The sequence below is a fragment of the Babylonia areolata genome, chromosome 31 (assembly GCF_041734735.1).
Source record: "Babylonia areolata isolate BAREFJ2019XMU chromosome 31, ASM4173473v1, whole genome shotgun sequence".
In the NCBI taxonomy this organism is placed as follows: Eukaryota; Metazoa; Mollusca; class Gastropoda; order Neogastropoda; family Buccinidae; genus Babylonia; species Babylonia areolata.
This window is the reverse complement of record NC_134906.1, coordinates 12,802,252-12,824,893: the sequence shown is the minus strand read 5'-3', so window position 1 is coordinate 12,824,893 and position 22,642 is coordinate 12,802,252. Positions and strand designations below refer to the sequence as shown.

Here is a 22,642-nt window from a genome sequence, read left to right as displayed (position 1 = left end):
ATGTACATGTATTCACCAGAGAGGCAAAAACACGCACGCACGCACACAACACACACACAGAGAAAAACCTTCCTCCAAAATTAAGTTTCAAAAGAAAAAAGAAAAAAAAACTAAAATTTTATTAATATCTCAACATCAAAGGTGGCAAGAAAAACCATCAATAAAACATAATTTCATAATAATCCATAAAAATGTAGATGATTTTATAAAGAAGGCCATCACATTTTATAATTAAGACAATATGAATATCTTTTTTTCAGTTTTTGACAAAATGCATATTGCGTATATAAACATGAAAAAATGAGCCATGCGGCCAATGAAGAAATACAACACAGGACAAACTGAACACACACACACACATGCATGCACGCACACACACACACACTGAGAAAAACCTTTCTCCAAGATTACATTTAAATTTGATAATAAATCACAGATTAAATCCATTTGCAGAGTGATGGCCTAGGAGTAACGCATCTGCCTAGGAAGCAAGAGAATCTGAGCGCGCTGGTTCAAATTATGGCTCAGCCGCCAATATTTTCTCCCCCTCCACTAGACCTTGAGTCTCTGGACACTACTCATTCAGATGAGATGATAAACCGAGGTCCCGTGTACAGCATGCACTTAGTACACATAAAAGAACCCACAGCAAGAAAAGGGTTGTTCCTGGCAAAATTCTATTAAATCCACTTCGATAGGAAAAATAAATAAAACTGCAGGCAGGAAAAAAACACCCAAAAAATGGGTGGCACTGTAGTGTAGCGATGCGCTCTCCCTGGGGAGAGCAGTCTGAATTTCACACAGAGAATCCTGTTGTGATAAAAAGAAATACAAATACAAAATGTATCAATCCACAGAAAAATAGACATCTAAATTTATAATTAAACAGAGATTAATTTCATATTTATCTATCCCTAGAAAAAGCAGTAAACTTTAAAAAAAAATAAACAAAAACCCAACATATCTTTCGCACATGTTGCAACATAAAAAACATTGCACCCTGGATATATACCGTTATCGTTGTTTAAAAATTGGAGCAAACAGACCCAAACTCCTCGGAGTCATTATACTGTTAATTGCAGCCGGTAATAACAATACTATCTTTCTCTGATCATATTCCAACCTTACGATTTTATTTTTTCAAAAACAAAAAATGGACTTCAGGACAATGTGTAGAGAAAATTGTGTCACATTCAGCACTAAGGGGGTGAAAGGATTCCATTCAATCAACTCAGTCCATGCGTTTCCTCTGGACTCCCTACTGACCGAGGATCAAAGTCTAATCTGGATGTATAAGAGACCCGATGTACCACTACAGAAGCGTTTTGTACTCCATGAATCTAGTTGAAGGTTCCAAAGAAATTAGCAAGACTATGTTAGGTTATGGTGTGCACTGTTGACAGGGAGCGGACAGAAAATGTTTCATTTGTGTAGCTCGCAACAACAACAACAACAACACACACACACACACGCAACACAACACACACACAGCACACAACACGCGCACTCACACACCCACAAATATGAACCGCATATCACCATCACGGTGACTCAGAGCTGAAGTACACCATCTCCCCAGGCATGTGGCTTCATGGCAACCAAGCAATGACAGTTCCCAGCAGACTGTCAGTACAAAGACCAAACACACACACACAAAACAACTGACCACCACCACAGCAGCACAAGGTCTCCGGTGAATGGCTCAATGATGACTTATCAATAGTTCCCCGTGAACTGTTCATGCTGATACTGTGACAGAAGCTTGGATGGAACTGTAATAGACGAACCAGGTTGTGGTTGTGTGGGGTGGGGGTGGGGTGGACTTGGAATGAGCGGCAAAGGAGTAATGCCAGTGAAACCGTGTTGATAATGGGGCAGCAAAAAAAAGAAAAAAAAAAAAAGAAAAAGACGCTTGGACGTGGCTGTGTATTGGGGATCTGGGATGAGTAGCATGTAGCTAACGCCCTTGACACAACACAGAAAACACGACAATTACAAAAAAAAAAAAAAGGGTGGGTGGGGGTAAAGTCACTTCCTTCTAGAGGACCTTACACGTTTCAGTGGTTCCACAACGTCTGCTGCTGTTGTCATCGACTTACCTGCTCTCTTCTTTTTGGGGTTTTCCTCTTTCTTCTGTGCCTGAAACAGAAACATCACACACTGTGCACAAAGCGTATCATCACTGCAAACCGCAGCATCCCACAAATCACTCCAGGGAAAGGATGACAGAACGCTGAGGATTGGTGCAATAAAATCTCGTCAGGAGAGCTACTGAGCAGCCGAATGGCCAGTGGACACCATGAGAAAACATGGTGCAGATGCTGATAGGATGGACAGAGACATGCCAAAACCTGCGGCTTTAATAATAACAGTAAGAATGATTAGATTTATAAAGCACCTTTCCATGTAAAACATGCTCAGTTGCGCTGTATAATGTAAATACCGACATTTAAAACATGCATTTAAAACACTAAAATGAAAAACTTACGTGCATAACCCTTTACAGTCAACCAACCAAACATTCAAGCATGAATTTACACACACACACACGTGCGCACACACACACACTCATCATAGATTATACACACTCATCATACATATCACATGAAAAAGCCTAAATAATGCTGTATCATATCACATCACTTAAAAACCCTATCACAAAACTTAAAACTATTTCCAAAATCACATTACACAAAAAACATATTACAATACTGAAAATCCACCTCCAGCTCTTAACACCAGTCACACACATCACAATACAATAATAAAAAAAAAAACATCTACATTTTAAAAGCAAAATCTAAAAGCAGTCACACCTTTCCCTCTCCCCAATTCTTGGCAAGTACCGGCCAATCAGCGCTCACTTTACAAAGTTCTAACCAAAGTGGACGTCAGGAAGTTTCAATCAATCTGGGTTATGATTTCCCTTGGTATTCTTCTGCTTTGTTCTCTTTTTCTAAGTCATGTAAGCACTTAAGGAAGAAACCATAAAAAAGCGAAGGAGCACTTTCAAGTCCAGCGACATACACCATGGCAGTATCCAGCCCAGTCACATGCAGGCTGACCTCCACCACATCCACCCAACAACAGTCCCCACATCAATCTGCAGACACCGAAGACCCTGACAGGACTCACCCCAAGCAAGGGAAGTGGAGAGGGATCGAAACTGAGGACACCATGAGAGCAAGGCATGAAAGGCCATGCAATTTTCCCCTCTGACTATCTGCCAACTCTTAGCCCAACACTATCCAGACACTTGATGACATCCCCAACCAGCCCTGTGGGTGGTGGCATCAAATACAGCACTCTGATGACACTTACAGCTTCAGGGTCTGACACGTCACCCTCGGAATAAGTCAGATCCCGAGCCCTCTCGGGTCAGTTGCTGGAGATGGGTAGGCCGTTCCTGGCAGGGCCAGACACCTGAAGATGTCCACGAGCTCCCTACGGCTTCCCACCTGAAAAGCGCCCAGCTTTGACAGCTTCTGAGTCGTTGCCTCCAGGTGGCGAAGCTTCATGTCAGCCTCCCTGCTCACTGACCCTTGACCCTGGAATTCCTACAGGAATGGTCACCTGCTTGTCAGCTCTCCAAAGAGAGCTGCTTTCAGAAGAGGCATTCGGTCAGATTCCGAAACTGCCACAGCCATTGCCTGGGGGTCACAAGGACTGGCTGCGTGGGGTGTGACTGTGGCAGGACATGACGTGTCTCGGTGTCCAGAAGAGGACGGCCTTGCTTCGAGCTTTCTGTCCTTGTCACATTTCAGGGGGATCTCTGTGAAACTGACAGTGTAACGGTCTCTGTGATCCTCCAAGACTGGCCCGTTCACATGCAGGGATAAACAGTGAGCGTCCTCCACTCCCAAGTACCTCTGTATTTTTTCGGCCCACCAGTTCTTTTGATCCTCATTCGCTGGTTCCAATGCAGGGGTAGATGCAGGGTCGAGAGGCTCCCTGGTGAAGTCAAAGAAGTGCATATGTTGTTCATTTTGTAGGACTGCGTAGTCCAAGCCCACATTGGCCACCAAAAGTCTCGGGTTTCCTGGGATGTAGAGGGCGACTTCAATCTTTGATGTTAATGTAATGCGGTGAAGTTTAATGATGTCATATTCCATTTCTTGGCATGGATGGTCTTTTTCCAAATGGATTCTGGCTTCCTCCTGGTGCAGGAAGCTGAGGTCACAAATAGAACACGGGTACCTCATCTGTAACAGTCACCAAGGCAACCTGTCGATTCCATGCCCTTACTTGTTTGGTCATCTATCTGTTCGTACCTTTTACTCCACATGTATTAGTCTTTGTCAGTATCAGCATGAACAGTTCACGGGGAACTATTTATAAGTCATCATTGAGCCATTCACCAGAGACCTTGTGCTGCTGTGGTGGTGGTCAGTTGTTTTGTATGTGTGTGTTTGGTCTTTGTACTGGCAGTCCGCTGGGAACTGTCATTGCTTGGTTGCCATGAAGCCACATGCCTGGGGAGATGGTGTACTTCAGCTCTGAGTCACCGTGATGGTGATCTGCGGTTCATATTTGTGGGTGTGTGAGTGCGCATGTTGTGCGTGCATGTGTGCGTGCGTGCGTGCGTGCGTGTGTGTGTGTGTGTCAGACAAAACAACAGCACACCAAACGTGACTCCACACATATGTGGCAATCATTCACTGAAAATCCTGTTTCACAGTCCAGCATTTTCGTTGCTTTCCACTCCCAGCAAAACGGGCGAAGCAACCAACTCAGCTGTGCAGGTCCCTTTGGAAAGGTCTGGCTGCGGCATGTCCAGAGTCTGTTCACGTGATATGCCTTCATGATGCCTTCTGCAGGTGTTTTGAGGAGGTATCTGAGATCATCGCATTCTGCATGATTTTCTGGTGATGAGATGCAGACAGACCTACTTTCTCGATGGGATCAAACAGTACTAACTATCCTGGATGATGAGAACTCTTTGCTCAGAAGTCATAGAGTCTCTTCTGATATTTGTGCACTTCTTCGTGTACTTCCTTTCTTTTTTCTTTATTTTTTTCTCCACCTCAACTGCATGCAGTTCAAGGCAAACTATTTCTATGTGTCTTGGCAGCCCATCATGTCTGATGATGTCAATGTGCTTCTCATTCTCGTTTGGTGGTGTGGACTCCCATGTGGCTAGGAAGTCCTAGTTTGGATCTGCATGGGCATCTGCAGTGAGGGCGGGGAAGCGTCCGGGTACCTTAAGCATTACTGCTGCTGCTGCTGCTTTCCTCTTCTCGCAGGCCCCAGCGATGTTGCTGCAGTGGTTCTTCTCCAAGTTGTCGTGTGCTTGCTGTGTCAGAGCATGCCAGCCAGTTCTGTCCTTCCTGTGCACGCTCCTCTGTTTTGGGAGGGGTGTGGGGTGGGGAGTACAGCATGTCTAATGCTGGTCTTTACGCAGCCTTTAAACATTTTTTTGTGCCTTCCCTGCTTTCTTTTGCCAAAAGAGGGTTAGCCATAGAGAAGCCGTTTGGAGATTCTGGAGTCATGCAGTTCATGGCAGACCCATTTTTACATGTCCAAGTAAACCATTTGCAGAAACCCAGGTGTTGACACTTAACCAACAGACCTGGAAGAATCTGGTGAGCAAATCTTCATGCGGTGACCTAGTGACTCTTCACAGAGGTGAGGGAGCAAAGAAGAAGAATGCTCAAGTATCTCTTGAAGCTCTCTGACACAACAGCTTGGGTTTTCCTTGTTGACGTCTCCCTTGGAACTGGCGTCCATCCTCACAACAGTACCACCTCCTTTCTGCGCACCACTGTACTGGGTAGGGGGTTGCTGGATAGTCCTCTTCACAGAACATTACTTACCTCTGAAAACAGAGTATGGGTGCCTATGTGACGAGGTAAAACAATCATGTGCGTAAAAGCCCCACCTGTGATTCTATATGAGTGAACGTGGGAGTCACAGCCCATGAACAAAGAAGACAGCTGAACATCTGCATGCCACCATCACTTGTGGTAAATATTCATCCCACATTCTTTTTGCAGCTTTTCACAGTACATTGCACTGCACATGGTAGACAAGGCTGTTGAATCTGTTGACAGGCAGTGGGCCTGATATCTTTTTCACTACTTCCTCTCCTGTTTGTCTGTCTACATGATTTGTTACGACTTCTCCAAAATACACAACATCCAGGTTAACTCACTCAGTACGGCCAGTCCTTTCTTCTCCTCTACACAGACCCCTCGGATGTCCAGTGGGTGTCTGAATGACCCAACCTTTAGCTTCGTAAGAATTGTGGCATTCTTTGTCAACATTCACCTCTTCAGTATAAGAGCCTTACTCTTGCAATATTTTGATGATGGTAATTGGGGTGAAACACTGTTAACGTCGTCTCTTTCGCCGTTCGTATGGAGAGAGTTAATCAGTCAGGTCTCTTGAAAGCGCTACACTTAGAAAGCACTACAAACCAGTCATACAGTCACAGCACTTCAGATTCACACAACTCTGAACTCATCACACCAAGGCCTGACAAACAGGGGGTTAATCTGGAGCAGATATAAGTCAATGAGCAACAACAACATGTATACCTTTTCAGGGGATGATTTCTTGCTCTGCATGTGTCGCAGCTCAGCCGTGAACAACACCTGGAAGGCATTTAGTCATCAGTCATGTTTTTTCCTAAACTTTTTTTTTTTCCTAACAGCTTCAAAGGGATATTTCTGATAATCACACACAATACATGTACACATTCACACACTCTACATACACAAGTCTCTCCCCTTCTCTTTTCCTTTCCTACATATACTGGAACATAATTCTAAAATGTTACTGAAGATCGTATTGTAAGAAGGCAAGTCTTGAAGGAAAAAAGTTAACAGAACTTAACATCTTGCAAAACATTTGAAACATAGACTGTTTTACATGATTTTATATTCATATGCAAAAAACAAACAAAAAACAAAACAAAACAAAAAACACTGAAAAAAACCCCATATCTTTCTTGCATGAGGATCACAAATTCACGTCAAGGGAAAAAAAATCATCCCCAAATGATCATTCACTCAATGACAAAGCTAAAATGCTGAGAAAAAAAAAAGGAAAGGAAAAAGATATGTGATGACCTCAAAACATACTACATCTATGTATCCTTATGATGGAGGTGGAGGTGGAAGAAAGGGGTTGCTGAAAGAGATGGGGGATACTGTTGGGGGGTGGGGGGGGGAAGGGGAGCTGGAGGAGTGGGGATGCAGAGAGGGGGTGGGGGGGAAGGACACTCGATAGACAGGCAAAGAAAGTTAACGGCAGAGACACATGAGACATACACGCACAGGACAAAGTTGTTCAAAGGAAACCAGCCAGCTAGGCAAAGTGGTTAGCGTCACAGACTGACAGGTGGGAAGACACGGGTTTGATTCCCAGTGGAGGTGGGGTTTTTTAGCCCACAGCCAGCTCCTACCCAGTGCAGGGTCTCCTCTGGTGTGTGGCCTCAAGACGACTACACACTGATGGTTCCCTGTGGACTGCTGATGCTGGGACTCAGGCAGATGAACCCAGCTGTGGGTTTGTATGGGTGACTCGGAATGAACAGTGTTGGCGAAATGCCACTGAAACGGCGCAGTTCTTCGAAGGAAGCTAAATAAGGTCTTGAGGACTGAGACAGACACAGGAAAGGGAGTGAGGCAGAACGAGACTCAAGAGACTTCGGTATTGGACAGACAGATCTTCTCCTGCATTAAGGGAATGCAACTCCCATGTTCACCCGTACGAGGTGTGGGTGGGCTTTTACAAGCATGATCGTTTTTACCCTCCCAAGTAGGTAGCCATACTCCATTTTCATGGGGTATGCATGCTGAATGTGTTCTCATTTCCATGATCCACCAAAAGCTGACAAGGATTACAGGATCTACTGCATGCGTGCACATACACATGACGGGGATTTAGGCACTAGCAGCATCTGCACATCAGATGAAAATCTCCACCATCTATCCCGCCAGACATCATGACCATGATTGGAACCCAGGATGCTCAGAGTAAAAGTCCAGTGCTTTAATTACTTGGCTGTTGTGACTGTTGACAGACAGAGATGAGACTGTGAGAATGAACTGAGAAAACAAGAATAACCAGAAAGAAACTTGTGACAGACAGTACCCTTTCTAGATTATACCCATGCATGCAGCAGGCTTAATGGCTGTATATATATATATACATATGTAAGCCTTACTCTAAGACTTCTAAGAGCATGACTCACTGAATGTGCCCATCCTGCATATGGTCCCCACAGGCTCCTGAAATGATCCCCTGAAAGTCAAAGTCACCTGTTGCAGTCCATACTGGGTTAACTCATTCTTTACTGGCAGATTACTTCCCTTACTTCACCCAGATGGTGGCTGATAATATGACAATAAAAAAAACCCACCTAATCATTAAAAGGAATGAAAAGACACACTAGAAATTTTCTACTTAAGTTTGTGAACAATTGATAATGCAAACGTAATAAAATAAATAATTTCTGTAATTATCAGTTGCTACAGTATATGAAAGGGTGTGTGTGAGTGTCATATTAAAATTCACCATGGTACAAACTCAAAGAACAGATTTTTCACACGAACTAGGTTTGTGAACTGAAATCATCTCCACATACAAGAATTTTATCATAGATGTAACAATTACAATCACTGCAAAATTTGAAATTCAGTGACATATTCTTTCGCCAAGACTGCCTGTCCGTTGAAGTACTGGGCCACGCTATGTTGCTATGCGTATGGTAAACAGAGCTGGGCTGTTGAGGCAAAGCAGGCCATCTGCTCACAAGCCAATGAATCACTAAACTTATCAAACAGTACGCCTGCACTCCAGTTAAAATGCAGGAGCTGCCTGTAACAGTTAGTTTCTTAGAAGTGGTTCTACGGCTAGTGAAAAAATTCCCAAAACCTCAGACCGCATATGCAGTCGTCAGTAAACAAGCGTTGTGCAAGGTAGGACCAGACATGCAGTCCTTAGAAAAGAAAGAGTTAAGCAATTAATTCATGTAAAAACAAAAACAAAAGCATCCCGAATCCTGGTGGAATTTATCCAAAACTGATTAAGCAGACCACATCTTAGTCTCTGATTATACAGCCATGCACACACACGCACGCGCGCACACACATGCGCACACGCATAGATCCAAATGCAAGACCCCCTTCCCACACCCCTTCAAAAATAAGCATGTGCACACAAATGCATACAGGCACATAAAGTCTCATACACAAAAAAAACACACACACATGCATGAACACACAATGGGACAGAGGGAACAGTGGAGAAAAGGGAAACACACACACACACACACACACACACACACACACACAGCTTCACGTTACCTACAAATACATAGCACCCATCCATCCACCAGCACCCAATAAGCTGCACACATCCTAAATTACCTATCTCCCCCACACCTACCACCCAATACACTACACACACCCCACATTACCTATCTCCTGGTAGAGTTTATCGGTGACTGACTTGGCAGACGACAGTTTGGGCAGGTAGTTGCGTGCAGCGAACTGCCACACGTGAGTGTCCACTGGTATGGCACCCGCTTTGTCCAGAGACATCAGGCACACACAATCTGCCACCTGCATGGAATGTTATCATTACATTAACTCATTCCATTCCAGGTACCAGTTCACTCATACCATGATCACTTCACCTGTGGTCCAGATACGAGTATTCTTGTACCAACACACTATTCAGGTATTCTGATTTTGTTTATTCTTGCTTGGTACAGTTGGCATTCTAAACTAAAGTGTTTATGGATTCCGTAAGCATGAAAATGACGGTATATATAATCAGCAATTCTGACATCAATTTTCGGCGTTTTAGTGAACCACGCTACTTTTTACTGCAGAGGTCTCATCTAGTCCTGGTCCAGGGGGGTTGTAGCAGGTGTATAGTTGTGAGGTAGAATGAGTTAATATGTTACTGACCAAAGGTTTCAGTTTCAAGGAGGCGTCAAAGCATGCAGACTCATCCATATATGCTACTCAGGTGTCAAAGAATGCAGACTGATCTGTCTGATACACAACTCCACATCCGTGCATTTTCACACTTGAATCACTGTACGTGCGAGTGTGGGTGCACACGATAGGGTTTCACTGTGTCCCATTTTCTTTCATGTTTTTATGTCAGTCTTTAACCTTCTACTTATCTTTCCCTGCACTATATCCTAATGTTCTTACCTTTCATTATTATCATCATCATTTTTCATTTTTTGTATTCATTATCATCATTTAATAACAATTGTTTTTTAAATCTCCTTTTATGATATTTATTCATTTGTGTATTTATTTATTTATTTATTTTTTGTCTCAAGGCCTGATGAAGCGCTTTGGGTTATGCTGCTGGTCGCTGTCAGTATCAGTAGCTCAAGGAGGCGTCACTCACTCACTGCGTTCGGACAAATCCATATACGCTACACCACATCTGCCAAGCAGATGCCTGACCAGCAGTGTAACCCAACGCGCTTGGTCAGGCCTTGAGAAAAAAAAAAGATTATTTAAATTAAAGAATAAATAAATCATTAAAAAAAAGAAAAGAATCTGATAAGTAGATGTAGTGTAGCTTATATGGATTTGTCAAAATGCAAGTGACGCCTCCATGGGTAACTGAACTGAACTGAATGCACTCAACATCTGAACGACAACAAAAAGAGCACAAAAATATTTTATGTTGAAAAAAAAAAAGAAAAGAAAGAGTGGGGGGATGGGGAGCAGATGCCCGAATAATAATAATAATAATAATTATAATAGTATTTATATACTGCTGAATCTTGTGCAGAGACAAATCAAAGCGCTTTCACACCAGTCATTCACACGCATGCATAACTCTAAAACTGTAGAAACTAAAGACAAGGAAGGGCAAGCAAGGGAGGCTATTTTGGGAAGAGGTGGGTTTAGAGGCCAGACTTGAAAGAGCTGAGTGTGGAGACTTGACGAAGTGAAAGAAGAAGTTCATTCCAATCTGATACACACTGATCCAACATGCTGGTCAGGCCTTGACAGCCCACCATAGGCGTACATAAAAAAATCTAATAATGACATGAAATCAATAAACAAAATAAAGAAACAGGTAAATAAAACAAAATAAAAATGAAAGATACATGGAAGGCAAATATTTAAAATAAAACAAGAATAAAAAATGGACCACATTTGACTAAGTTGTGCACATACGCATTAATACACACAAACACACACACACTCACACAGATACACAAACCCACATGTACATCTCTGCAGTCTCACAGATACCCAGGCCCAACCCTCTACACCAATGGATATATATATATATATATATATGTTAAAAACAACAAAGCACCAACCTTCGCACCAACTCCACAAAGTTTCATGAGCTCTGCTTTGGCTTCCTCATACGAGCAGTGCCGCAACGAACCCACCCACTCTTCCCCATGGTTGTCCATGATGTACTTGGCAGACTTCGCAATGAACTTGGCTCGATACCCGAACCCCAGCTCGCGCAACTTCTCCTCCACTCCCACCTCGGCCAAAGCAGCGACGGCAGGGAAACTGTGGTACCACCTGCCGTCCACCTCAGCGATGGGCTGTCCGTACTGAATGCACAGCTTTCCCACCATGCTGCTGATGCGGGAGATGTTGTTGTTGGAGGAGCAGATGAAGGAGAAGAGATTCTCCACAGGATCTTGGCGAAGCATTCGGATGCCCCAGAAGTCGCTGGCGGTTTTCCTGAAATACTGATCCGCAAAGGACCACTGCTGGTACAGTTCTTCGATGTCCACGTTCAGGTGGAAATAATCCTGTAAGACGGCTATCAGGTGGGTGTCGTCCGTCTCTTGTGGTTCTTGTTTTATACAGGGCTCTTTCGTGTCTTCTGACACAGCTTTGCTAAAAGTCGTCGGCTGGGAGTTGGAACTGAAATCTGGAATCTCTTTCTTCGCTTCATGCTGTTGAAACAGTGCGTCATCTGTGACTTGTGTGTGGTGGTCTTGGATGTGTGACCGCTTTTGGAACTTTGATTGACCTGCTTGGCTTGCCTGAGCTCCAGACAAATGACGCTTCGAGGCCGCCTTTGGGGAACATTTGGTTTCTAAGTCTTTCTGTGGATGGGGTGTTCCTCTGCTGTAAACCTGCAAAGGAAAGGAATGAACAGACAAAATCAAATTGGAAAGCAAATTGATAGTCCTCATACAAATTACATGAGTAATACATGAAATAAGCAGTTTTCCAGCATTAGCTGAATCATTAGAGCACTGAACTTTCAGTCTGTGGCTCCAAGGTCTGGTCCCAGTACCGGTGCATGGTGAAGGAAGGATGGAAATCAGTTCTTTCCATTCATTCAGGCCAACATGTGCAGAACTGCTAATACATTAAACCGATCAATCTCTTTTGTTGTGTATACACAAATATATGCAGAATATCAATTATGCAAGTCAAAGATCCCGTAATCCATGTCAATATCTGGAGGTGGGTGGCAGAAACACAAACATAACCAGTCTACACACCAAGTATGGCTGCCTTAACTTTGGGGTAAAAATAGTCATACAAACAGAAACCCACTCAGTATCTTCTTCTCCTCCCTCAGCTCTGTGAAGAGTCAGTGAGGAGCTGCACGAAACAGCTGTTCACCAGATTCCTCCAGGTCTGTCAGTTGTGTGTCAAAGCCTGGGTCTCTGCTTACGGTTTCCCATTCATTCTGCAATGCTGTCAGTCCATCGCTGTTGTTTTTTCTGCCTTCCCCTGTCTCCCTCCCTCAACAGTTCCTGAGAGGATTGTTTTAGCGAGGCCATTGGATCTTGTTACGTGGTCATACCAGCTTAGTTTTCGTTTTGTAACAAATGTTAGCAGATCCAATGTGTTGCTTGATGGCTTGGTGTACTTGTTCGCTGGTGATGTGACCGGTGTATCTGATGTTTAATGTCTTGCGATAACACCTCATTTCCATGGCTTCAATTCTTCTTTCTGAATCTGCCGTGAGGGTCCATGTCTCACAAGCATACAGGAAGACAGAATGTGCCGGTGCATGCTGGAGTCTGATCTTGTGTTCCATGGAGACATTGCTGTCCTTCCAGCAAAGTTTCAGTCTGGACTGTGCTGATTTTGTTTCTACTACCCTTGAGAGGATTTCTGGTTTGGATCATTTGTAGCTGATTACAGATCCCAGGTATGTGAAATGCTGAACAGTTCCTAACTACATTAGCAGTGATGGTGGTGGTGTGGCTGGCAATCGACTTGGGGTCTCCTTGGTGCTGATTTCCATGCCATATCTTGATGTTGATCCAGTCTTTTAACAAGCTAGGCAAGTTCATGCTCACTACCGGCTGAGCCATCAATGTCACCTGTGAAGTGAAGATTCTTCCTCAAGTGCTGACCAGGTTGACACGATCTTCAAGCACACAGTCATGATCCGCTCATACATACATGCAAGTAAACGTGGGAGTTGCTGCCTACAATGCAGACAAGGAAAGCAGTTCTCTGAACCAGGAATTAGAAAACAATTCTGATCACCTGCAGGGTATGTGGCAGTTCTCTTGCGAGCTACTGGCTCTATCTGATAGTCTTTCCAGCCAGATAAATCCAAATAATTCAAGTGGACTATTCTGAAAAGAAAACCTGACATCTAATAGAAGAGGGAGAGCACAGTAAAACTGAGATAACCCAATAAACTGATGGGCTCAACAGCCAAGTTGTTAAAGCACTGGACTTTCGATCTGAAGGCCCTGAATTCCAATCTCGTGCAAGGCTGATGGGTTATAACTGAGATTTTTCCAGTCTCCCAGGTCAACGGATGTACAGATTTGCTTGTGCCTGAACCTCTGTCATGTGCATTTATATAATATATGGAAGAAGAAGATTAATAATGCGTCCATTTAAGATCCTGTAATCCTGTAACCATCATTTGGTGGGTTATGGAAACATGAAAGATGAACTGTGCGGACTAGCCATGAAAGAATAAATGGCTCTACATTACAGCAACACACTCAATCAATTTACCTGATAGTAAATGTGTGTGTCATTCTGTTTCAGACGCCAAACACGGCTGGACATGACACCAAGCCATTCTCCCCTGTCGTTTTCATGCCACCTACACATACACATGAGAGAAACATGACAAAAGTTAGATTATACAATAAATATAAAAAGGTATAAAGAAACAGTGAGGTAAAAAAAACACATTATTTGGATATTTCTCGGCAATCAAAACTAATAAGCACCACTTTATCAAATTACCGTTACTATATCTGCTAAGTGCCAAAAGTCAAATTTACATTGGGTTTATCAAATTAATAAACTCTTTCATTCCTGCAGCACAGTTTTCCGGTTTTCGGGAATCTTACCCTTCATTCTTGGAAGCCAGAAAACCGTGCAGCATAGAATTCTGCCTCTCCTCCCTATGGCACGGAAAATCAGTTCTCGCAGTAAGCGCTTTGAATTTCGCGTGAGTCGCGTCATCAGCGTGTGTCATCTATCCTTGATTGGGTCACTAGCTGGGCAGTGTTAATGAGCAGAATGGATGCCAGACACCCCCCTCCCCCTCCCTAGGCCGTGGGAGAGTGGGTAACGCTACATTCTTGCCAATGTGCTGTGTAGAGACACGGACACAGAAAATGGAATGTGTACAAAATTCGGATTCGTACCAGTTTTCTGATCATGAGTTTGACAACACTTCACCAGATGATGATTTCCATCTGTTAGAACTACATGAGGAGAGAGTGCAGTTGGCTGCGGCTGCCACAGAAGCACAGATAGAGGGTGGTGAAAATTGTGAAAATTGTGGTGTATATTTGTGCAGTAACTAGCATGACTGCTTTAGGTATATCACATATGTGTCACCTATGTGTGACATATTATGTGATGAGTGTGACACTGACAAGTGCAGGCTTTTTAAACAGTTTCGTTTCTGAATAGTTTTTGTTCAAAAACTGTTTAAATAATGATTTGATTCTGGCTCAGTGACTGCTTGTGTAGTGAAAGGAATATATTTCTTTCTCTTTGAGACAAAGTTCAAATCATTCATGTGATAAGGACAATAGCAGTGACAAATGTGACAGTTTTTCATGGATATGACTAGCAATAAGGCACTGAGATACATGTGAGGCACTACTCAGTGAGTTCCTGTAAGATGTGCATACTCTGCAAGCAAAACAGTGTCCTACATGTGGTATGTACGTGTATGAATTGTATTTGACCCCAAATTCACCTGTTTTACACTTGAGTCACCCTATAGTGTCAACAAGATCACAGACTTCTTCCCACATCAATTCTGTACACAACAGTATATAACAATTTTAGTGTACTGTAATGAGCCGCGCATTGCCATAAGTCTCCAAAATATGTACCCTGCTTCATACTTTCTTCCTCTTCTCTAAATCCAGGAATGAAGGGAATATACATATCATAGGAAACTGGGAACAAGCGGGAGTAATGGTTCATAGAAAAATACGAACGAAAGAGTTAATGATACACAACTAAAATGGACTGGTATCTAATCAAAAGATTATAGGAATAGAAATGACGGTGATGACAAATTAAACATCTATATTTTGACTTTCAATCTTTTGTACTTTTTTCTGGAGAGAATAATAATATAAATAAACCATTAAAATGTTCCTAACATTCTTCTTTGCTATAAATATTTTGAATCATACGAGGGCCTGCTACTTTACCACACAGATATTACAATAGTATTAATTTTCAAGAGGCTGGTTGTGACATTTTTGACACTGTGATGTGATCCAAAATGTGGGCAATTTCACGAACTTTACAAGGAATTACCTTCGGCAACATCCACATTTTCCTCCCCTCTACCCCTCTATGTGAACGGCGGAGTGAATATCCAAGCCTTGTTGTGAACACTACTCATTCTGTCTTGAGAGGTAAAATTGTGGATATTGCCTCATCTTCTATCTGTTTAACCTGGAGAGCACGATGAGCCATGATCGTGGCTTTCCCTGTGAAGTGCGATGGGCCACGATCGTGGCTCTGTTACATAAGGTCCAAAATTGTTCGGCTATACTCGGTAGCCTTTGTAAAACTGCTTCATTCTGATGTTACTGCCTCCCTGCTTGTGTTTGCAAACTTTGACAGAGTTTTCAAGTCCAGATCTCCGTATTTTTTTGTAAAGAATGAGTGACACTGAAGTTGACAAAGATCAGGAAATGAGTGACCTTGTCACCAGTGATGACTGGTGAAAACGGTTTGTTATTTTGACACTTGGGCATGCTGGCTTGCTTGTTGTGCATTCAGTTTTGTGTCTCCAGCCACAAAAATTGGGGGTGGGTGATGGGGGTGGGGAGGGGTAGTAAAGTGGGTTAGGCATGGATCTATTGTGAACTCTTGACCAACTCAAGCTAGAAAACGGGGAATTGTTTTGATTTAAAGTATTCTTGCTGCTTTTGAAAGCAACATGAGCTAAAAGAAAACATTTATTTCTGTTTTTGCCTGTGATTGCATAATGTATTGTAGATGTGTGCGCGTGGCGTCAGTGGGTATGTCTCAAACAAAGAACACAATGCTTATAATTTCATTGTTTCAGTTTTATTTGTATCATGATTCTGCAGCCAAAACATTTTTTTGCAGTTTAATGCCAATTTAGATATTTTGACTCTGTAAAAGATGTGAAAATAACCTATAAACATTGTGGTTGACGTTTTTGGAAAATAAGTGTGCAAAATTTGTTGATTATATCCTGTGGAATATCTCCAACTACATATATGGTACAGTCTTTTTCTTACTTTTATCTGATTCTTCATTCACTCTACTTTCCAAAAATGTATAGGTTTACCTAGCCTATTTATTCTTACTGATAGGCATACAAATGCCCCAAATCAGAGCACAGGTAGCGGAGGCAAACAATCCCTTTGTTTTAAGCATGATTTCTGTATGTATGTTTTATTATACCCAGCACTTTAAGGGTTTAAATGGAGAGGGCGAAAATGGCAGCGGGATGGTGGGGAGTGATGGGGAGGAGCTGAAAAACTGAGAAGAATATAAAATAAATAAATAAAAAATCCAAGAGAAAAAAAAACGAAAGTAGATTGAGTCACTTAACATGAACACATGCCACATCACAGGGCACACACTCGTGGACCTACAGACACATATTAATGTTATGAGGTGTAAGTTTTACCGGAATGATTGGCCACACTGGAGCACAACGTCCAGTCGAAGTTGTCGTCTGCTGCAAGGAAAGCACTTCCATGCGGTAGAGGCCATGTTTCATAAAGGGGAACTCCCGCTTCTGGGGTGCATTTCCGGTTCCGTTGTCAGGGCGACATTTACAATATGGCGGATACGCCGATTCCGATACCTGTGCATTCAACTGCCCAACAAACCTAAATGTTATTTGTTTGTATAGACTGGCTGTTTCAGGCAAGTGACTGTTTTTCTTTGATTTTGTTTAAAATACGATATGCATAAAATGCATATTCGTGCGATTCAGATTTTTTTTTTTTCATTTTCCGTACCACGGACAGCTATCAAAACATGCCCCTTGAAGTACTTCTGACTGGCACAGCCCTAGTCTTCTACAACACTACTTGCCAGTGGGAAAAAACAAACAAGCAAACAAAGAAAAGTTGTTAAATTTAAGAAGCAGAATTGTTGGGGGAAATTTACTTTGTTGTGTCACAGACAGGAGGTCAGAATGGACTCGCAAACACTCCAACTATTCAGCTGTGTTAACCTCCAGGGGCAGGGTGTTCCATTCCAGGATGGTGCGGGAGAAGAAAGACATCTGTGTGTACTGCGTCCTGCAAGCAGGGCTTTCATAATTGCAGGTGTTGTTTCTGCTGGAGCTTAGCCTGCTGTCTTATGGTCTTGGTAGGCAGACTGAGTTTATTGAGACTAGTCCATGGACTTTGTGAAATATCTCCAGGCGAGCTTTTTTTCCGTCTGACTTGTAGGGGGTGCCAGTTGAAAGAGCTAAGGATGGAGTTGGTGCTGGACGCCTGATGGTGCTGGTTGGTGACCGATCTTGCTGGTCTGTGCTGGACCTTTTCAATGGCCTGGATCTCACAGGCTGTGTAGGGGTCCTGCACACAGGCTGCAGACTCAAGGATGGGATGAACCAGCGCTCTGTAGTTTCCTCTGTCTTCTTGTTTCCTGTTTTGAGGTTGCGCTGGAGGATTTCTTCTTCTTCTTCTTCTTTTTTCTTTTCTTCTTCTTCTTCTTCTCTTCTTTTTTTCTTTTTCCTCTTCTTCGTCGTTCATGGCCTGCAACTCCCATGTTCATTCATATGTACTGGAGCAGGCTTTAGGGTGTATGACCGTGTGTGTTCCCTGACAAATAATATCCATTGTACTAGGCTGGAACTTACTACCTCACTTAGCATTGGAAGTCAACAAAATCAACATGTTGTGTCACAATTAAAGATTTTCAGATTTCAGCCTAATATTAGAAGACTTTATGTGAATGAATCAGCTTGACTTATAAAGGGCACTTTAAAAATTCCACACTTGCGTTGTGTGCTGCAAGTGCCACCCACATACAAATGCACTGAGACAAAAACATAAAAAAATTGAATGCCTGCACATCAGACAACACACACACTCTCTCTCTCTCTCACACACAAACACACACACACACACACACACACACACACACACACACACACACACACACACACACACACACACACACACACACACACACACTCACATACATACAGTGATACACATATACATACATTACATAATGCAACTGATTTAGAAAGTGAGGGGGAGGGGCTAGGGGTGGAAGTGCATGATTTGGGCCGACACTGGAAGTAAAATGTTTTCATGGTTTTTTGTGTGTACATGTGTGTGTGTGTGAGTGAGAGAGAGAGAGAAATAGAGAGAGTATGTGCATGCATGCATGTGCATGTGCAGATGTTTCTCCCTCTCCTTTTCTTTCGATTTATCTGCTGCAGCTGAGTGTGGTGTCCTTACTGGAGCGCCACGCTCAGTGTGGCCATACAAGGAGAGAGAAAACCAATTTTAAAAGAAAAATGCCAGTGTGTCTCCCTGTCTCACCCATTAGCTTTTCATATACTTTGCATATTATTGTTGTTATTATCATTATTCATATAGTTACGTATTTATTTCCAAGTGGCAAGTATAAAATGAAGCAAGCATCAGAAGAGTCTGTCAACTTTACCCCCATCTTATTATTAATATAGAGTCTTTTTTTTTAATTTCCAGGTGGCCTAATCCAATGAAGCAGGCATTACTAGAGCCTGTCAGCTCCCCCACCCCCTCCATCCACCCATCTTTTTTTTTTCATTGAAAAAGTCATTCTTTCATTTCCAGATAGCAAGAACCCAGTGAAGCAGGCATTAGAATAGTCTGTCAGCTTTCCCCCCATGTTATTATTATTGATATATAGTCATTTGTTTATTTCCAGGTATCAGTATCAGTAGCTCAAGGAGGCATCACTGCGTTCGGTCAAATCCATATACGCTACACCACATCTGCCAAGCAGATGCCTGACCAGCAGCGTAACCCAACATGCTTAGTCAGGCCTTGAGAAAAATAAATAAATAAAAATAAATAGATAAATAAATAAATAAAATAAAATAACAAAACTTATATTTATGTTATTTTATTTTATTTTATTTTTATTTTTTATTTTTTATTTTTATTTTTTTTCTCAAGGCCTGACTAAGCGTGTTGGGTTACGCTGCTGGTCAGGCATCTGCTTGACAGATGTGGTGTAGTATATATGGATTTGACCGAATGCAGTGACGCCTCCTTGAGCTGCTGATACTGATACTGTGATGTAGTCATTCTTTCACTTCCAGGTGGCAAGAATCCAGTGAAGCAGGCATCAGCTTTCCCCCATCCGACTCTCTCTGTCTCTCTGCACATCTCTGTCACTGTCAGCATTCACCATGGTCAGCATTCCCGACTGGGCCAAGTTCTCCCGCTCCACAGACAGCGGTCAGAAGCAGGACAGCATGGCCCTGCTGAACAAGTACTACAAGCAGCGGGAGTTAGAGGCCATCAAGCAGGCGGAGCAGACCGGATACTTCCTGGTGCCGACCAAGGACTATCTCCTGAAGCATGTGGGGCCCTACAGCGGCACCAAGAAGGAGCTCACCAGAATCTTCATGGCGAGGCTGGTGGGCCTTCACCTTCGTAAGCTTGGCGACATCCCCTTGTGCTCCAGTTTACAGATCTGCATCCTGGCCAATAATTTTTTAACCAAGATTGACGCTCTGTCCAGCTGTCAGCAGCTGGTCAAGTTGGATCTCCATGGAAACCAGGTGAAGTGCTTTTTGATTTTTGTAATGCTTTGATTAACTGGTGGAGGACCGTGCGTTTCAAGCGGTATGAAAGATAAAAGTACATTTGTTGAGTGACAGGCAGGAATTTATTGATTTATGTGCGTGTATCAAGGATAGATGAATGTCTGTGTTATTTTTCTTGAACCTATAGATGTGGGAAATTATTGATTTATATCATGTGTGTGAAGGATGGATGAATATCTATTGTTTTTCTTGATCCTATAAACAGGGTATGTTCTGGTTTCCACAACCCACCAAACACTGACATGGGTTACAGGATCTTTAACAAGATTACTTGATATTTTGCAAGGGATTGAGGCACTAGCAGGTCTGCTCACAAGCTGACATTGGAAGACAGAAAAATCTCCATCCTTAACCTCTCAGACCCTCAGGTTGAAAATCCAGTGCTCTAATGATTCAGCTGTTGTGCTTGTCATATTACAACATAAAATGGTGTATTGAGAGAGAGTTACAAATTAATGTTTTTTTTCAGAATTTATTGAACAATTACATATCCATCAGGAAATATGCAATTTCACAGTACTGTACACACACACACACACACACACACACACACACACACACACACACACACACACAAAATGCAAATAAATGTAAAACATGCAGACACACGTTCACACATACACGCACACACACATGCATAGCAGATATGCAACAAACATGCAGTTTCACAGATATGAAAGCACGATCAAATACACATAAATGTACATGAGCACCAACACACACACACACACACATTACCCTGCACCTCCCCTACCCTCCTCCACACACTCATTCCTAGGCTACACATCGCAGCTTCCACAGCACACACCCACACACACACACACACACACACACACAACACCCACACACACACACACTTACTTGTACAAGCACACACGTGCTGATGGACTTCTTGAAAGAAGGGAATATTTTTAATCAGATTTGAAGGTTTTAAACTATGGAAGTTTTTTAAACTTTGAGTGGAAAGTTTAAAGTGGTGACTCATTTAAATTGTTTGCTTTTTACCCTTATAGTAGGTATTAACGTGGCGATAGCCTTGAGATGGCCTTGGTGGTCGGCGAGGCTCTAAACACCATAATTTTATTACACACACATACACCATATCCCCCACCCCCAACCCCACACACATATATACACGCATATATATATATATATATATATATATATATATATATATATATATATATATATATATATATATATATATATATATGCACACCCACACGTTCCAATATTCCGTTGCTCCCACAGTGTAGACATGCATACACACATATCTCATCCTGTACATACACACACACGCACGCGCGCGTGCGCTCGTTCATGCACAAAGCCCTCCTGACATGTGCACACTTATACCCTCGCGCACGCACACAAACACACAGACACACAAACACACACATACACATACACACAGAGGCTGCCACTGATTGGCCGCAAGAGGGGTGGGAAAAGATCTCTGATGCCAAGAATGTGGCGTCTAGGTGTTGCTCAGTCTATTGTATTTGGAAAAGCCCACAGAGACTGTTCCATTTTGAAGTAATTTGCGCAGTGATGGTTTGGAAATGATGCCGATATTTGTGCTCTACCTTTCATGCTAGACTTATGGCCGCTCCCTCTCTCTACCTTTATTTCTTTGAGGCAATCGATGGTGTGATGGCCTTGTACCTGTTCTTTTTGGTATTCTTTGACTTTTCTGAGGATTTCCGATTTTCCTTGATGTAGGCAGCTTGTTGTTGTTGCGTTACCAGCAAGTCTGTCAGCTCGCTCATTTCCCTTAACACTTGCATGTCCTGGGCAGTATGACCATGTAAGTTTTTTAATATGAAAGTTGCACATTGCCCCATGCCACTCTGGGCTTCCCATTCTGCTTTCAATTTTCTGTATGAGGTTCATTGAGTCCATTAGAATTATGGCATGTTGGTTTCTGGGCATATGGATAGATGATAGCCACTGGAGGGCATGTGTCACAGCTTCAACTTCCATCATTAGGCTAGAGGTTGTGACTTTGTAGGCAGTATTGTCTTCCCTAATTGTTTTTCCATGTTGTTTCGCAGTGAATCCCCAACTGGATTGGCCTTTGGTGACTGAGCCATCTGTTTTTTTGATGATGTCCTCTTCTTTACTGTTTTCTTCTATGAGTAGCTTCACGTCAGCATCAGTTTTGCCCTCTGTCCATTCCCGACAATGTCTTCCTAGAGAGGGTGCAATGGCTGTGTTGAATAGATGATTGAGGTTCTCAGTGTTCTCTCGTTCTCAGTGTGTTTGACAACAGGCTTGGGCTAACAATACCGTCTCAAAGCAGCCTCCTAAAATTAGAAAGAGCTCCAAATGAAGCTATGAGGCTGATCCTTGGAACAACAAAAGACACGCCCACAGAAACCATGTGATA

General features: G+C 42.7%; 2 protein-coding genes across 10 annotated transcripts in view; one reads left to right on the top strand and one right to left on the bottom strand.

Moving 5' to 3' along the window:
* Positions 1-134: 134 nt before the first annotated feature.
* On the bottom strand, positions 135-17,201 carry LOC143275884 (N-glycosylase/DNA lyase-like). The gene is made up of 7 exons (XM_076580197.1): positions 17,095-17,201; positions 13,959-14,049; positions 11,312-12,094; positions 9,425-9,569; positions 8,198-8,247; positions 6,537-6,593; positions 135-2,139 (listed from the first exon to the last, which is right to left on the bottom strand). The coding sequence occupies exons 1-7, from the start codon at positions 17,178-17,180 to the stop codon at positions 2,029-2,031; spliced, it is 1,323 nt and encodes a 440-aa protein (XP_076436312.1). The 5' UTR covers positions 17,181-17,201; the 3' UTR covers positions 135-2,028.
* Positions 17,202-17,234: 33 nt separating this feature from the next.
* Positions 17,235-22,642, top strand: part of LOC143276007 (uncharacterized) — a 39,739-nt gene continuing 34,331 nt past the window's right edge. For all 9 annotated transcript variants that reach the window (XM_076580376.1, XM_076580382.1, XM_076580379.1 and 6 more), the window contains exons 1-2: positions 17,235-17,336; positions 19,744-20,208. In XM_076580376.1, the coding sequence (XP_076436491.1) occupies positions 19,834-20,208 (375 nt within the window). In that variant the 5' untranslated portion in view covers positions 17,235-17,336; positions 19,744-19,833. The remainder of the gene's footprint in view (positions 17,337-19,743; positions 20,209-22,642) is intronic.

Excerpts from the sequence above, each read along its gene's own strand:
- LOC143275884 (XM_076580197.1), bottom strand. The coding sequence starts at position 17,180 with ATGGCCTCTACCGCATGGAAGTGCTTTCCTTGCAGCAGACGACAACTT. Across the intron at positions 12,095-13,958 it reads ACACACACATTTACTATCAG|GTTTACAGCAGAGGAACACC; the intron begins GTAAATTGATTG and ends TTTCCTTTGCAG. Across the intron at positions 6,594-8,197 it reads ATGCAGGATGGGCACATTCA|GTGTTGTTCACGGCTGAGCT; the intron begins GTGAGTCATGCT and ends AATGCCTTCCAG.